The 18,815-nt window shown below is 38.8% G+C and overlaps 1 protein-coding gene across 4 annotated transcripts in view; it reads right to left on the bottom strand.

The window, feature by feature from the left end:
* Positions 1-14,105: 14,105 nt before the first annotated feature.
* The window catches only part of LOC124594613 (double-stranded RNA-specific editase 1-like), a 143,546-nt gene continuing 138,836 nt past the window's right edge, over positions 14,106-18,815 (bottom strand). For 3 of the 4 annotated variants that reach the window (XM_047133167.1, XM_047133019.1, XM_047133254.1), the window contains 2 exons: positions 16,027-16,220; positions 14,107-15,311 (listed from right to left, as the gene is read on the bottom strand). In XM_047133167.1, coding sequence (XP_046989123.1) covers positions 15,192-15,311; positions 16,027-16,220 — 314 coding nt within the window. In that variant the 3' untranslated portion in view covers positions 14,107-15,191. Of the gene's footprint in view, positions 15,312-16,026; positions 16,221-18,815 lie in introns of all 4 variants that reach the window. The other variant, XM_047133086.1, reaches the window with a different exon arrangement.

Consider the following 18,815-nt stretch of genomic DNA (forward strand, 5'->3'; position numbering starts at 1 on the left):
TGAATAGAATTGGGGAGAAGAGGAGTTTGTGGCACAACTTGGCTAGAAGAAGGGATCGGTTGATAGGACATGTTCTGAGGCATCAAGGGATCACCAATTTAGTACTGGAGGGCAGTGTGGAGGGTAAAAATCATAGAGGGAGACCAAGAGATGAATACACTAAGCAGATTCAGAAGGATGTAGGCTGCAGTAGGTACTGGGAGATGAAGAGGCTTGCACGAGATAGAGTAGCATGGAGAGCTGCATCTAACCAGTCTCAAGACTGAAGACCACAACAACAACATCATCTGTGGATCACTGATGGAAGTAGGTTTGTAACCCTAAGGGCACCTTGTTCCACAAATGTGAGAACCTGCTGTGGCTCAGCACCATGTCTGTAAGGAACCCAAACCATCGAAACACCAACAAGTGACTAAATTTTAAACCTTGATGGGAGTGAGTTTTTGTTTCAAAATTAGGTACAAATACTACACTATTGTAGAGGCCTTGAAAGGAAAACCACACTTCATTAAGTTCCTCAATCCTGGTGGAGTCTGTCAGTGTACTAGTAGCAGTAGGCAACATTGGGGCTGCATGTGAACCATACAGTTATTACTACATTTAGCAGCTGCCGTTTCTGAAAACATTAGGATGCTGTGTGACTTACCAGATTGTGGGACAAAAGGGTTAAATTTTCTCCTATCCTCCTACTCTGTCGTACTTTCTTTCTGCATCTCAGTACCCAGCTAATGTCTTTGGCTTTGTAAGTGTGATGTTTTATAGATGTTTGACATGCCTCACACCAGTGGCATGATATCTGAAGTAAACTGGTTATAGTAGGCACACTTGTGGTGACAATACATATGAGGTATGCTGAGAACATGATTAATTAACAGGATGATGAAGTACACGTGCAGTGATTTGCCAACATTACCCTAGGAGGACAGTGAAGCACATAAAAGTGGTTTTCATATGTTGACACAGATTAAGTGTAATGTTTAATGTTGATGATGAAATTGTGAAGATATAGGGGTGTCCCATCCCAGGATAGTAATCTCGACATGATGTGCACAAGTATTGGGATGTCCTTTTATGTTGGTATCTCTCCACTGTCACTTTCAGAAGGGGCAGCCAGATAATGTGAATAGTTACTTAGTGAACTGCTAGTGAAAACATGAGTTAATTCTGGAGTATATAGTCAAGTTTGAATCATTATGCGACTCCTGCATGAAGTGATCGTAGGACCCCTGGCCTGGCACACAATCGTCTCGTTCCGATTAGCCAGCCCCGAAATGATGCTCTGCTAACCCTGTTTCTCTCCCCCTTCACACCTCTTGCACTGCAGCATCTTATCCTTCTCTCTGCCCTCTTCCCTCGCCTTCAGCACTTTGCAGTACCTACCCTTACCCATCCCCTCTCATGAAAGCGATGTCTTACTGCCACCGTGAGTAACCCCTTCGTCTCATCTTTCTGGCTGCTGTCATGGGTTGTCGAACTCTTACAGTCCTCTGCCTCTTAATGCACAAGCACTCTTTGTTAACATGTGACTACAGGTGGTTCACAATCGTTAAGTTTAATTTACCAAAGGATAATTGCACAAGCTGAGTGCCTCACTGTGTAATGTCTCAAGCATCTTTTCTCACACTTCAGAGCAATAGAAGCTATAACAAATGTTTGCCAATATCACACAATGGTTGGGATTATGCTATAAATTTCTTGTAACTGCTAATTGTGTGTTTTAGGAAGGTTCTACTGTGAACTTTGTATTTAGTAAGTAATATCTGAAGGCACAATGATATGGTGGACCATTCTTTTGTTTGTTATATGAATCTTGTCATTTTAAGTTAACCTGAAGGAATAGTAACTTACCGTTTTTCACATATGGTTATTTTGTCTCCTCATGTGAATGTACCCAAGTTGAGGCAGTTTTATATTGCTAGTTTATACTGTAATTTTTCCAGTCAAGTTTCTAGCATTAATTCACCTTGATCTAGATATAAAATTTAATTGGGTATTTACTTCAAGAAGCATTCAAATGCACATTCAGTGTTGTCTCCTTACTGGTTATGAGTACAAGTGGATTGTCTTGTACACACAACAAGCCAGAAATAGTCTGAATGTTTTCTTCACTGACATGGTCTTCAGGCTGCTGAAGAGGCAAGACCACACATTTCCATGCTACTGATTTGTGTTGAAATTTTGTGTTGGTGGGTTATTGTCGTCACCTGCTACCCAGTTAGTTTTGACCCTCCCCTGTTCATTGTTATCCTCTTTTACCCCACTGACTTTATCCTGTTTCCTCTCCGTGCAGACTCCTGACAATATCCTATCTCGAGAAGTGGCGCAGGATGAAGTGTCACTTCTTTGCAGGGCTGGGTTGCAGCTGTGGATCATGCAAGGGGTAGGCCATTGGCAGCTCAGGGAAATGCCATCAGAAAGTGAAACACTTTATTTAGATATGTGCTACCACACTCACAGCATTGACTCATAGCCATTATGCAACCCTGGGCACATGCTGATCGCTGAAAGGCCAGTGGCAGCGACTAACAAATGGTTGACTTGGCATCAGAGTGGAGGAAGACTGCTGACTCGAGATGTCTGCGGCAGCATATGTGCCAGCCTGGCTTGGCTCTGCAATTCTGGGCAGGATGCATCTGTATACACAGAAGCTGCGTCAAAATTCTCATGGCAGAGACAGACTCTAGCGGTGGAGCCTGCCCTCGTGGGTGGTGATGTGCCGCAACAGTTTGCCTGCACAGGTGCATACAGCTGGTAGCTGCCCTGTCCTTTTTACGTACTGGTGCCTTCCAAAGTATGAGTTCAGCTGCTGCTGAATAAAGCCAACAGCTTGCCAATCAGTAGAAAGTCCAGGGAGGAGACTTGGTGTTAGATGACAGTACGGCAGTGATGGAATCACTAACTCATGGTGGATGCCTACTGATCCATATCGCTCTGGTGCTTGGTGTAGTCCTTTTGTCGTAATAGGCACTGCTGGACTGCCAATATCCCTGCTAAAATTGAAGGTTACGTACACAGGTAAGAAGCTTTTGTGGTAGCACTCTGGGGTACTGCAAATCCAGTTCCCTGTGGTACTGACCACAATATAATTACCCTTTGGCACCTACACAAACACAAATGACAATGACACTTAAATGTAGTACTGTTCGTAATACTTTTTACAATAAGTTAACTAATCCGTCTGAGTGGCTGCTCATACTTACTCCTTTGTACATTGAAAACAATGGATACACCTTGACAGAACTGTTTTACCTCCTGAATTGCTACACGTTGTTAACACACTATATACTTCTAAGTGACCAGCCACATCCCATGATCATAATAAAATATATTCCAAAATTAACATTCTTATACACCCATTGAACACTGCCTGCAACATTCTGCAACGTACGGATCTTTCCAACACAATTACAGATTTGGCAAAACACTCATTGATTCTCAATTATACTCACAGTGAAACAAAAAAACATTGATTAAACTGCAACCCTGCAGTAGTCAAGTCGTAATCTTCACCTGTGGATGGCAGCTGTAGATCCCATTTATGACACCAGCTGAAGTGGCCTGGGGTGAAGAGCCACTTTTGTGCAGTCAGGTTGCGCCAGCAAGTTGTGGCAAGGATGCAGGTCATTCGCAGCTCAGGGAAACGCAAGAAAGTCAAACATTTTATTCAGGTTCGTGCTTCTATACTTCTGGCAGTTATGACCTTCTGGGTGTGATGATGACTGTGAGGATGGCGGATGCTGAAGCAGCACCTGGCCAGTAGCTGGCTTGACATTAGCAAAGAGTAGGACTGACGACTTGGGACACCTGCAGCGGCATGGGCACAGGCATGGCATGTAGCTCTGCAATTCTGAGCAGGAAGCGTCAGCAGAAATGGAAGCCTGCCAAGATTTTCATAGTAAGAGACAGGCTCTAGCAGTAGTGCCCTCTCTGATGAGTAGTGGTGTGTTGTATCAGATTGCCTGTACAGGTACAGTCTGCCTGCACCACTCTGGTCACAAAACGCTGCCCTCCAGGGCAGCAGTCAGTTGTTGCTTAAGTGAATGTGAAGATGGTCATCTGTGGACAGGTGTCAACCCCAGGGAGGAAGACTTTCTACTACAAGACAATCCAGCAGTGGCCCAAACTCATGGTGGCTGCTTGCTGATCTATAATTCTCTGGCATCCAGTGTATCTCTCTCTCATCAGAGTAGGTGCTCCTGGACTGCAAATATCTAGTAAAACTGACATTTCTAAGAATTAGAAGCGCATTTGTTGTGTCAGTACAAAGCTTCTAGCCACATACAGAATAACAAATCTGTGGCCCAATGGTGTAGAAACCACTTGGCCTATCCTGAAAGAACCGCCTCTTTCGACCACATTGGTAGGATTGCAGTGTTTGGCCTGGCCGGCTCTACAACGCATAAATAGCTCTGTAGCTGCAACTAGCATGCTACTACCTTGAAGCCCAGCATCTGCTTATGGCTTCTTCAATTACTGTGACCAAGCCATTACTTTATACAGTGATGCCCAAAAAATAGTGACGGCAATACACTCGCTTTTTCATCCATAGTTACTTTGACACTGTACCTCCCTTTGTACAGCATTCAACTAGTGCACCTCTCCTGTCTTTCTGCTGTCCCCAGTGAGCCTTCCTTTTACTCTCCTTATGCCTAGCCAGTAAGCAATTAGTCTTACAAGGGTGTCCATACAATACATTGTGGGGGGGGGGGGGGGGGGGGCTAGACACCTCACCTACATCTACAGCTTCACTCCGCAAACCATCGTGAGGTGCATGGCAGAGGGTACATCCCATTATACCAGTTATTAGGATTTCCTCCTGTTCCATTCACATATGGAGTGCAGGAAGAATGACTGACTGAATGCCTCTCTCTGTGCATGCAGTAGTTATTCTAATCTTATCCCCATGATCCCTAGGTGAGCGATACATGGGGGGTTGTAGTACATCCTAAAGTATTCATTTAAAGCCGGCTCTTGAAACTTTATTCATAGACTTTCTCGGGATAATTTATGTCTCTCTTCAAGAGTCAGTTCCTTCATTATCTTTGTGACACTCTCCCATGGATTAAGTCTGTGACCATTCATAATGCCCTTCCCTGTAGACTTTCAAAGTCCTCTGTTAGTCCTATCTGGTATTGATCCCACACACTGTAACCATATTCTAGGATGGGTCGCACAAGTGACCTGTAAGCACTGTCTTTTATAGACTGTTTGCACTTCCCCAATATTCTACCAATGAACCAAAGTTTACCACCTGCTTTACCCACAACTGAACCTATGTGATTATTCCACTTCATATTCCTACAAAATGTTACACCCAGGTATTTGTAAGAGTTGGCCAATTCCAATGACTCACTGATATTATGGTCATAGACTCATTGTTATTATAGTCATAAGCTACTTAATTTTTTTTTTGTTTGTTTTGTGAAGTGCGCAATTTTACATTTCTGAACATTTAGAGCACATTGCCAATCGCTGCACCACATTGAAATCTTATCAAATCTGGCTGAATATTTATGCAGCTTCCTTCACACAGTACTTCATTAAACATAACTGTAGCATCTATGAAAAGCCTGATTTTACAATTAATATTGCCTGCAAGGTCATTAACATACAACACACTTCCCTGTGGCAAACCCACGGTTACTTCTACAGCTGACCATGGCTCTCCATCCAAGATAATGTGCTGTGTCCCCTCTACCAAAAAGTCCTCGATCCAGTCACAGGCTTCACTTTATATCCCATATCATCACACTTTCGACAATAAGCGTAGGCGCAGTACCGAGTCAAATGCTTTTTGGAAATCGAGAAACACTATCTATCTGGTTGCCTTGATCCAAAGCTTTCAGAATGTTATGTGAGAAATGTGTAAGTTGGGTTTCACTTGATTGATATTTTCGAAATCCATGCTGGTAGGTGTTGAGCAAGTTATTCTGTTCAGGATACTTCATTATGTTTGAGCTCAGAATATTTTCTAAGATTCTACAACAAATCAATGTCAAGGATATTGGAAGGTAGTTTTGTGGATACTTCTACTACCCTTCTTGTAGATGGGTGCGACATGCGCCTTTTTCCAAGAACTGTTCAAGGGATCTATGGTAGATTATAGGTAGAAAAGGGGCTAACTCGGTCGTAAATTCACTACAGAATTCCATTGGGCACTAGAGATGTCTTCAATTTTAATGATTTCAGCTGTTTCTCGAAACCACTGACACTAATACTTATTTCATTCATCTTTTCAGTGGTATGAGGATTAAATTGGGGAAATTCTCCTGGGTTTACCTTTGTAAAAGAACATTTGAAAATGGAGTTTAGCATTTCAGCTTTTGCTTTGCTACCCTTAATTTTCATCCCTGTCTCATTTGCTAGGTTCTGGACGCTAACTTTGGTGCCACTAACAGCCTTTACCTATGACCAGAATTTCTTTGGATTTTATGAACTGTCATTTGACAATATTCTGCTATGGTAGTCATTGAAGACATCATGCATTGCTTTCTTGACAGCCAAACACATTTCATTCAGCATTTCTCTATCTATAGCCCTAAACTTTGTTTTACACCTGTTATGCAGTAATCTGTAGACCTGGGGGTGCACTATATTTTTAATACTTTGGAAGATGAATGGCGACTTGTAAGTAGCTGTAAAAATTTTCAGATCCGACCCTGTAAAAAACTTTTAAATCGTATTCTTGAAGGGAAAACACCTTTCACTGAGAGCTAAGGGGCACCTCCCCCTATTGCCCATAGGTATGAGCGTCCGTGCAGCTTATCAAACTGTTTTGTGTTTATGTTATTGTCTGCCCCTCCTTGTGTTGAAGTTACAGCCAACAAGGAAAAGAGTTCATGTTTGTTGATATTTGTGTCCTTTTCTGCTATTTGCCATTCACAAATGGTCAAACAGCCCTTGCATGTGCTTCTGATTATGCATATTCTGAAGCATACCCACGGCTATTACATACACTTTACAGCCACGCATCTAAACCTAGTACTAATTTATGTGTAAGATACACTTTGATGTTACTATGCCTAAACAGTGCTGTATATGTTGCTCATCTTCCTTTCTGATACATGCAAGTGTCACTTTTCGTTACAAGTTAACTTCATTTATCCCATGAGCAAATTACTCAAAATTCTGTGGTAATGGAAAGTGATATGTTCATTGTTAGTTTTACTCTGTTACATGGGTTTTACATACAAAAGTTTGCACTGCCATAGCTTCTGTAGCAGCAATAGGGTTCCCAGTTAAGTAAAGTTAAGGAACATACATGGTTTTCAACAGTTTTTATACTTTTTCCATAAGCAGCTTCAGAGAAATGTATAGTTACAAAAGTTTTGATGTTTACACATAAAGTTGTATTACTTCAACTAATGTTAATTTATCAAGGTTCTGGTATTCAGAGGCCAAGAGCATTTTTGCAATGACCAATGCGGATTTTTTCCTTTCTTATAATTCCGTAAATGTCATAACCAAGTTTTATATTGTACGAACAAATCTTGAATTTTTTAGCACATTTCAAAATAAAATAGAACTTTGTTTCAGCATAATTTCAACAGCTAGGATTAATTTCCTCAAACTCTTTCTCAAATTTGTTTGGCAATATCAGATATACAGCGACACTGTGTTGTTTTCAGATGTCGGACATGTCAAAATACATTAGTCCAGATACTCACTCCATAGTCTGGTATCTACAAGAGCTCATCCTCCTGAAGTTTAATGTGGATTCTCTCTTTTCCACAGTGTAACTTAGAGAGGTTTTTTTTAAATTAGAAAATAGAAATAAATAAATAAATAACAAAAAATCCAGGTTCCCAGTAGGTTCAAAGACCCAGTCTCTCCCGTTGTACAACAGCATTTTACAGACTGATCCACGAGAAGATAACATTTGAAATTGCTAATTACCTTTCATAAACCATAATCTTTACATTTTCCATAAAATTCACAGTTTATCACCTTTAAACCGCGAAAACACAGCAATAGCTTCTGAAATTGCAATGAATACATTCATTGAAGATACAATGAGCTGCTCCTTTAATTCATCTGCTAGAATGACTACCACAGATTAGAGTCTCAAGCAATCACAAAACTTGATACATGGCTTCAGTCGTTCTCAATACAGCATCTACACATCATGTCACACTTTACTTTCTCAGTGTGCAATTAACATCATCTGTTGCACTGAGGGAGGGGAGGAAGGTGGGGGATGCCGAAACAGCAGCAGTGGGTGGTCGCACATCACAAAGCTTATGGTAAATGGAGAGCGTGGCACTACATCGAGCCAACCTGAAGGCAAGCAAACTATTCTGCCAAAAAGAATACCTGAATCCTGCTTTTTCCAGGGCTCTTCAGAAAAAGGCAAAAATTCTCAGTTTTCCAGCCCACTTCACACATTGGGTAACTATTTCAATAAGTCCAGGTGACTGCTCTGAGTTTGGTGACAAATAGAAAAAAAAAATGGAAAGCTGGCATATGTTAGAAACAGCTTTTATGAAGTTACTTTTAGCTCTTCATTTCCTGACAATGTCAATGCCTGGAACCTCCCACCATGTTGTATATAGAAATAGCAATAAAAATAATCTTGAGTGCACTGTTGCTAACTGACATGCAACTGAGATGGCTTCCCCTAATAAACAATGCACAGGACATGAATCTCAGTCCCTTGCATGGGTCACCTTATCCCAAACTCACTGTATATGAGAGGTTCTTGTACAACAATGTTCAGTTGTTAACACCATGTGAACACCACAATAATCTCAATAACAACAGGACAGGAAAAAAAAATCATAGGTTATATGGGAATCCAGGCTTTCTCGCCTTGACTCTGGTGATAAACCGAGAACACTTCATCATCAATACACAGGCTCAACAAAAGTTTATATATTGCACGACAGATGCAACTGATTTTCTTGTATATCTATGTGGCACCCACTTGCACAAAGTCACCTTAAGCTGCTACAGTTACTGTCCAACTGCTACATGATGACCGAAGTCAGTTAACCATCTCACAACTTTCTCCCTTCATCCACTTTTTGTAGTTGACAGTTCATAAAATGAACTATTAAGTGTTTAAGACCACTACTTCGGAAACACTTATACATTAAATGAATGCACAAGAAACTATTCTTACACTGTATGTGTCGCAGGCTAGTATTATTCCACTATCTTTACCTTCACTTCACAAATATCTACTCTTGAATGAGCATGTAAAATTTCTCTGAGATTTTCTTTCACACAAGGGAACCTAGTCCAAAATGGTATGCAGGAAAGCTTCTGTAAGGTTTGGGATATACAGGGGGGATCAAATATAGGCGGGATTTTTGTTCCTGAACATCAACAGTTGGTAGGACTAGTCCCACACTCCTGCTACACTTAGGCGGGACCATTAGAAGTGTGGAGAGTGTCCTATTAGATATTTACCGCCATTTCATCAGTAACTCTCATCATGTCTGAGCAACAGGTGCACCCCTCCATTGTGCAATGCTTAATTATCAAATTTCTTGCTTGTGAAGGAGTTACAGCAGCGCAAATTTGCTAATGATTACCTGCACAGTTCGGTGATAAAACATTATCAAGCACGTTTGTGTTTGCCTGACATAAGAAGTTCAAGGAAGGACAAGAACATTTGGAAAATCAGCAACATGATTGCCATCCTCGGACCAGCGTTACAGACAAAAGCATTCGTGTGGTTAAAAGCATTATTGATGAGGATCGATGGGCGAGAGTATCAGAAATTGCACCAAAAGTAGGAATCAGTTATGGGAGCTGTCAAGCAATCATCACAAACAACCTACAGTTCTGTTAAGTGTGTTCCACATGGGACCCTAAACTTTTGACTGAAAATCTGAAGTTGAGACGTTTGGAGGTCTGTCAGAGGCTTACAGCATGGTTTGCGGAAGAAGGTGATGAATTTTTGAGTTGGACCTGTGATGAAACGTGGGTTCACACTACACTCCAGAAACCAAACAAGCCAGTAAGGAGTGGCGGAGGAAAGAGCAGGCAGCACCAGTGAAAGCCAAGACTCGACTGCCAACTGGCAAGGTTCTTTCAACCTTTTTTTTCACTCAGCGAAGCATTTTGCTGATTGATTTTTTGCATGAGCGATGCACAATCAATGCTGCTCACTACTGAAAATTGTTGAACAAGGCAAGAGTTGCATATCGCCACAAAAGAGAAGACCAATCAATTCGAAAGGTCATCCTCCTCCACGACAATGTGCAACTCCATACTGCAGCTCAAACTGTCACCAAGCTACAGGAAATACACTGGACTACACTTTATCATCCTCCTTACAGCCCGGACTTATCGCGCTGCGATTTCCATTTATTCGGACCGCTTAAAGAAGCTCGCAAAGGTAACGATTTGAAGACGACGAGAGCTTGAAAGACTGTCTGCAACTGGCTGCTGATACGACCCAGTTCTTTTTATGATGACGACATCAAAAGGCTGCCCATACGCCGAGACAAATGCATTTCCAAAGTAGGACAATATGTGGAAAAATAATTATAATTGCCTTGAGTTTTTCAATAAATGAACTTAAATAAAAAATAAAATCCCAGCTGTGTTCCCGACTATGCTGCTCCAGTTTGCCTATCCCTTATGCACTTTTATTAAATTCCTGCAAAGCACCATACTCTCCATTCTCATCCTCCTTCAAAATCTACTTTTTTCCAATCTTTTATGATCCGTCCACATACTATTTCGAATATCTTCTCACTGCTTCATATACCCTACTACAGTTAAGAACACATACATCTACTTGACTTGCGGTAGTGACTTGTTCATTCCTTTGGTATCACTAATTGTCTCAACTGCCCAAAACTAACTGGTAACGTTTATTAACATTTCAGAACTACATTTTCCTGTTCCTTAGTATTATTATTATTATTATTAATAACAATAATAATTTATAACAATACTTCTCTTTTCATTATCACAGGTATTTTCTATAAGGCCCAATGGTTTTCTCAATGTTGTTTCTCATTGTATGTATTTCACAAACATGGAAGTGTCTTCATTAAAAATTTGCTTTTATTACGATTTATTGAAGTGGTTACATTTCTTTCTTTCAAGTACATTTTTCTTAGTTCTAAGTTCTGAGCATAAGTAAGCTTTACTATTACTCACTTTATCAACAGTGGCAAAAAATATCAAGAGTACAAACATGCTACACAATATTACAGTCATCTCACATAAAATTAGTCACCTGCTTGTCCATCATAACAACTTGTATTCTATGCTTTTTTTTTTAGAAAAAGGTCTGCTTTATTACTCGACAATGCAGTTTTAATATAGCGAAGACCAATGCCACAACACTGAATTCAAGTATCGAGCACAAAAGTGCCACATTTGCTGGACTGAGCATTTCTGACTGGCACATCTCAGTATGCAATTTTAACTGATCACAATGTTGACATCTGTAACTGTTTAACCCTCAAGCTGGCGTGCAGTGCACTTCACACACATAAAGAGTGGCTGTCTTTATGTTTCCAAGGTAACAAAAATCACAGTTTAATGGAACAATGATGAAATGTACTTTCATTATATTACTCTGCTGACATGGACAGGTGTCACCTCGCAGTAATGGCCCACTTGAAGTATTAAACATTGCAGCTGCACAAGATCTCAGCCAACCACTAACTTAATTACTAATGTGTCTCGTAAACAACTGCCTCACTGCGGGATTGTGCTGCTAGCTCATAACCTGGGTCATTACCTTGTGCAGACTGTGAATTATTTTCTGACCTAGCTTGTAGTTTATTTTATATTCCTGCTGCTCACTTGGACATATGACAACACACTTTACTACTTTGTTAACTGAAGCAATAATGAAGGAATAGGTATGAGCTCGCAATTGTGAAACAACAATGTAACAGTGAAAAACAATTTTATTTGTGGTGGTGCACTTCATACACAGGCGTGCCCGCTCGAGAGTTAACTTCCTGGATTCACCTTTAACATGACACTGAAAAGCAAAATGCCAAGTGTTCCTATCACTCAATAACAACTTCAGAATTCTTTTATTATAAAGCCTGATAGCACAGAAATACCTTTTCTGTAATATTGTTTTACCTTGTATCGTACATACTCACTAATTGCAAGTACCAGACTAGTTATAGTAAAATATATCTATATCTGTCCAGTTTAAAACCAAGTGTAGTGACATTCTAATTGCCTTTTTGTGGAAAACAGGAAGAAACCCAAAATATAGGGACTGTGACAAGAGATTAAATATGAACTGGAATGGTATGAAAACTGCTTGTAGTTCGGAAAGTACCTGAAAATAGGAAGAGGGGGAACTAAGTCAGATGAGTAGTTGAACATTTATTCCCATGTCACTGTGCTTTATACTGATTCTCCACAAAACAAAACATAAGCACAAGTTTAACACAAGAATTGAACAAAGTAGTAAATTTCCAATTTACATTCACTAATGGAATGCAACAAAATCCAATACACACAAAAACCATAGAAAAATATACTGCAGAGAACACACAGTTGACTGCAGTGAAGCAAAGCTGAATTTCACACAAACAGTTTTAACTAGGCAAAAAATATGAAGTGCTTTTGTTCTTTTCTCAATGAAATCCATTTTTCACATTTGATTGAATAACAATCATTATTCACACTGGAAATAAAGCTATGTAACTTTATAAAACAATAATTGTCAAATACTGAATATTCAGTATGTTGATCTGGTCTTTAATTACTTGAAATGTTCAGAACATATTAACACAATCTACTGAACAATAGCGCTTTTACTAGAGCTTCTTATGAGCTAGCCTACAATTTTACACCACATATCTTACATTATTTAACACAATCGTCCTCAAAATGTCAACAACTTCTCAGTATACAGATACCTCCCCCAGAACTGTAATGTCCAATGTTAAATTTTGAAGCACCAGCATTACTTACTGTAAGAGGCCAAAATTCGCCAAAATGATCAACTTAAGCCACATTATCTTCTAATGCAAGAGTATTAAATTAACTGAGAAGAAAGTTTTCCATTTTAATCACCATTGGTCGGAATCTCTAGGACAGGCCCTCTCTTCTAGATTTAACAATATTTAAAAATGTGCAACAATAAATTTCATGTGTTGACCTAGTATAAAACACTAAAAAGCATCTTCTTTTCCAAATGTGGATACGTCTGTACAGAGAACAGCTACTTCATTAGCAATTACCTAAACTTGTCCTCTATTTTGTTGTCTCATCTAACGTACTTTCAAGTTTATAAGTGAAATAGAAACTTAATGGTACCTAAAAATATGTGTCAATCACATTTTCTATTTGCCAAACATGTGAAATCTAAATTATAAAACCAAGCTGAATAACAGTCATCCCATTTTCCACAGAGTCTGTGTATTACAGAATAGAGCACACATTCAGCCCACCGTCCCACTAAAACTTGAGCATAGTGAGGGGCACGACTAGGAATACGGAGATAGGCTTCACTCCTTTGAAAGCATCGTTAAATACTTAAATGCATCACAGCCATCTTACCATCACTGACTCGTAAGCCTTAAAGTACATAAGGTGAAATATAAAACGTCAATATGAAATGTCTGTACCTCCAATTTTCCTTTCTATATGACATGTGTACAAGTCCATATATTCAGAAAAAGGGTAGCAACAAAAACTACATGTGAGTTAATGGGCACAATATGACTAATTTAACACAAATTCTGACATAAATGAAAGCAATGGCAATGTTCTGAGAAGTGTAACTCAGTCTTATGGTGATACACACTCACTCATCCTTCATCATTCTTACAAAGTAGAAAAATTACATTTCTAAAATGACTTTTAAAAAACGTGAACACTCGCTGAGCTGACATACCTTCCTCACCTAACCATGTAAAGTGAAAAAATGCTGCTATACAGCTTAACATCCTATCAATAAAATTGAGATTGCCATTAGTGCAAATATGGCACATCACAACACCATACATTATCAGTCAAATCAAGGACACAAGAACTTAGCATTGTAAATCAGAGATAATGTATTTTGGTTATTTAAAAATATTTAAAAAAAGAGAGGAGGAAGAAGAAGAAGAAAGAGAGAGAGAAGCAGTAGCGTGTTATGTGTGAAAATGGGGGGCGGGGGGGGGGGGGGGGGGGAGGGAGGGAGGGAGGGAGGGAGAAGGGCATTTAGATTTTTTAGTTTGTTAGATTTGTGCAAGTTTATTTGAAGTTCATGCAATTCAACGGTTACATATAAATTATTTTAGAAGTGAATAATTACTAACAAAATTATCTGTTGTTGTGGAAATTGTTTAACGTAGACAAGGGTGCAAAAATTGAAATTGTAGAATAGGATATAAAGTAATTTAGTGTAATATGCGAACTTTTGGTAGATTGTACTGTACAGAAGCTTACTGATGTTTAAGGTATCCTTTAGAACAACTGTATTACCTACCACTCCTATACTGAAATATCACAAAACTAAATGATACTAATTCAATAACTTTTGAGTATAAGGCAGCCATGAGCAGTTAGTGTAAGAAATCTACTGAAGCATGTGCCGAGGGTAGTTGAAGTAGATGAGAATGTGAATGTCCTTAACTAAAGACAATGGAAATAAGCTGAAAAGCACTTTCCAGCAAAACATTAAATGTGTGTATATGAAGTACTGCTTTAATGCACAAAAAAAATAAAAATAATTAGTATACAAAAATATATATACACTGTCATAATAAACTTCTTCAAATACTTGTCATTCCATAGTATGTACACAATTATATGAACAGACCCATGAAATCATACCAATAACCACAATTGTCTACAATATTCACAAACATAGAAAAACAGTTTTGTACAGTTGCTTGTCTTTCAATAGTTCATTTAAACAGAACTAAATGTATAGTTTAAAAATTGTAAAAAATGAAAATAAGCCTTGTGAAACTTTTATAAAAGTGAATGAAAATTACAGACGGTGTCGTCTTAGTGACTTTTGACAATATCACCGTACTGACAAGAAATGTTGAGTGAGGTGGGTTTCCAATGGTTAAAAATACAGCTATTTTGCTGTACATTTTTAGTCCTTGCACAAGAGTAATTATATCTCAGTGTTCCTGCCTCTGCCCTTTACTGACGTCAAGTAACCTCTTACTGTTAATAACTCTTGTTGCATTGGAATGGGGGGCTGAATGATTGCTCTATCCTGTAATGCAGGCTCCATGAAACTTACTTATTAGTCATTCATTACTTTGTTCTAAACTCCCATTCACTTCGAACTGATCTTGTTCAATTGGCTTTTTAAGCCACGTTCCCAAGCCAGCCTTGACAAATGCAAGGACCAACTGCTCCTTTGCCATCTGAAAATCAAAATTAATTTTACTGTACTGATGGACAGGTAACTGAGTATAACAAAAATAGGTACAACTAATGGCACAGGTACTAGAGGACCTAATATTTTACGAGAAATAGGAAAGGGCCGGAGAAAATTAAGCTACTCGGGAATTACACTACCAAAGACTACACATAAAAAATGAGCGGGATGTGAAGAAATTCGAAAAAGGTAATATTGAATGAAATCAGCATATCTGAATGACTATTGTAAAGTAGTGAAGCATCAAGTGATTACAGTAAGTTGAATGGATTTACTATTTTGAGCTACAGGAAACAGCTATGGGAAAATGGAGACGGGTCTATAATAATTTTGAGGAAGATAGAACATATGACGAGAGAGTTCACCACCTAATCAGGCCTTTTGAGCTTAGGTTTTCTGAACATTTCCAAAACAGATTACTGCAAATTCAATGGTTTCATTGAAGACTAAATGGCTAATTTCCTTCCTCATCCTTATTCTACCCAAGTTTGAATGATATTTTTAATGATCTTTTCCCCTTTCTATTTCCTATTCTAAGAGGAGCAAAAGGAAACATGATGCGGAAAGGAGAGGTTAAACACAGCCTTATTAACTGCCAACCTGATCACAACTACTTATTTTTAAATGGAAGAATGTGGTTCACTTCACAACAGTAGCAATTCACTCTCTCTGCTACTAATGAATAAGAAAAATGAACACACCTGATATTCACGTACAGCAAGCTTTGCATCAGAATACAATGCTGGTTGCTTCACAGTGTTCATTTTTGTTGTGCCTTTTATTCGTCCAGCTAGATTCAGGAATCTAGTAAAAAAAGATTGCTTGGAAAGCCTTGATGCTGTTCCACTCTCATCCTTTCCAGTTACTGAATTTATTATTTCTGGGCCTTCCATACCTAAATTAAGTGATAATATTAGTCGCTTACAATGAATAACAAAAGAAAACACAATTTAACAAAGTCTTACAAGATGTAGATACAAACCAAGTAAATTAAAAGACATAATATTACCCTTATCAAATGTAATATGAGAAAAACAAATAAATACAAGATTTAGGAGTCATATAATTTAAAATTAAAGAGCCTGAAAGAAACTGATTAGCAGAGACCAAATTATTTGCATATTTGGCTCTTTTTCACCGGTTATTGCATATTTTAAACTAAAAACTAGTGACTATGCATATTTTCACTCTATGTTTACAATATTTTAAAAATATAGATGAGCTGTCCCTAGCTCAATCTATTTTTGATATCTACAGATTCACTGCAACCTAGAACTGCGTGCAATCGCTGACAGAGACGTCACTGCCAAGCAAAATCATTACAGGAGAGGAACAGGAACAGGCAGACAGAGTCAATGCTACTGCGCCCGCACCCCCGTTTCATTCCCTCTGTACAGAACACATCAGCAACAATTAAACTAAACTATGCAAGCTTTTAGTCACACTGCCATTGTTTCAGTTTAGCTTTCTATTTACTACTACACAATTGGACATGTTTACGACGTGTAGTGTGTAACGTGTTGTGCGCAATGATGTCCAGAAAAAGGAATGCTGTATCGTGGATAGCTGACCATCCTGGAACATTTACATATGACAGAATTGTTTTATATTGTCGAGTTTGAGAGAAAAATGTTTCCTGCAAAAACAAGTTTCAAATAGATCAGCATGATAAGACAAGTCTTCCTTCGAAGGAACACAGAAGGAAGGACCACAACAACAACAACTTCTGACAACAGCAAATTTCAATAGCAGGGATTTGTCCAAAGGTAACCAAAAAATTTAGTTTAACATGGATCCATGTGAAGAATTCATTGAAAGCAATATTCCTCTTCACAAACTTACAAACTGTATCCTCAAAGGCTTCCTGCATACTTGTGACCGTTACATTGCAAATTTAATTGTTGGTGCTCTAAAAGAAGAGCCTCCTTCTTCCTATTTAGCGGCCTGCAAAGAACCATTCTACATGAACCATTCCACGATTGCCAGATTTGTGAAGAAAGATATTAGAAAAATATTTCCAGAATCTTCTGCAGATGAAAGGGTGTGTGTTTATTTCAGATGCTGCTCCCTATATGATCAAAGCAGGAAAAGCCCTCTGAGTATTTTTACCCCAGTTTGATTCATGTGACGTGCTTTTGCTCACGGAATACATTGTCTTGCTGAAGAAGTATGTTCCATGTTTGTGAATGTAAATAAACTGATTTCATCCATAAAGAAAGTGTTTCTAAATACTCCTGCTCGCATCAAGACCTACAAAGAAAATGTACCAAATGCGCCTTTGCCTCCCGAACCAGTGGTAACTCATAAGGGTATGTGGGTCGAAGATGTGTTGTTTTACAATCAACATTTCGATGCCATTAAAAGGGTAGTAAATCACTTTGATAGTGCAGAGGCTTTGGGCATTTCGCCACTGCAAAGAAGCTTTTGATGATTCCAGTATTAAAAAAAAGACATTTCTGTAATTATCTCTCATTCATCCCATATACCTTCACGTGTTAAAAGGCTTGAAACTCAAGGTTAGGCATGGAATGAATCTATTCAGTTAATGAATAAAATATTCTAGTGAACTACTCATTGCCAGAAGTATTCCCAAGATAACTTACAATAACCCAGGCTTTGTACCCTTAGGTCAAATTGATAATTTTATTAATGGGACGGGTGAACTTTTACCAGAAACAATAAGTGCCAAGATAGCACCCAAATTCAAATACTGCCCAGTTACCTCAGTTGATGTAGAACAGTCCTTTTCCTGCTTATAAAAATGTTTTGAGCAATCGATAACACAATCTTACTACCGAACATTTGGAACAGTACTTGGTCGTTTGTGTTTACAATAGTAGAAATCCTTGGGTTACAGAAGAGATACTGAATTTAATTGGTGAAAGGAGAAAATATAAAATTTCAGGAAATGAAGCAAGCAAAAAGGAATGCAAACGTCTCAGAAAAGGTTTAAGAAGAGATAGCTAGAGGACAAATGTAAGGATGTAGAGGCATCTGTCACTAAGGGTACCATAGACACTGCCTACAGGAAAATTAAGGAGACCTTTGGAGAAGAGAGAAACACTTGTATGAATATCAAGAGCTCAGATGGAAAACCAGTTCTAAGCAAAGAAAGGAAAACAAATAAGTGGAAGGAGTATATAGAGGGTCTGTAAGAGGGCGATGTATTCGAGGGCAATATTATCGAAATGGAAGAGGACATAGGTGAAGATGAGGTGGGAGATATGATACTGCGTGAAGAATTTGACAGAGCACTGAAAGACCTAAGTTGAAACAAGGCACTGGGAGTAAACAACATTCTATTAGAACTACTGATAGCCTTGGGAGAGCCAGTCCTGACAAAACTCTACCATCTGGTGAGCGAGATGTAAGAGACAGGCGAAATACCCTCAGACTTCAAGGAGTATATAATAATTCCAATCCCAAAGAAAGCAGGTGTTGACATATATGAAAATTACCGAACTATCAGTTTGATAAGTCACAGCTGCAA

This window comes from Schistocerca americana, chromosome 1, assembly GCF_021461395.2.
Source record: "Schistocerca americana isolate TAMUIC-IGC-003095 chromosome 1, iqSchAmer2.1, whole genome shotgun sequence".
Taxonomy (NCBI): domain Eukaryota; kingdom Metazoa; phylum Arthropoda; class Insecta; order Orthoptera; family Acrididae; genus Schistocerca; species Schistocerca americana.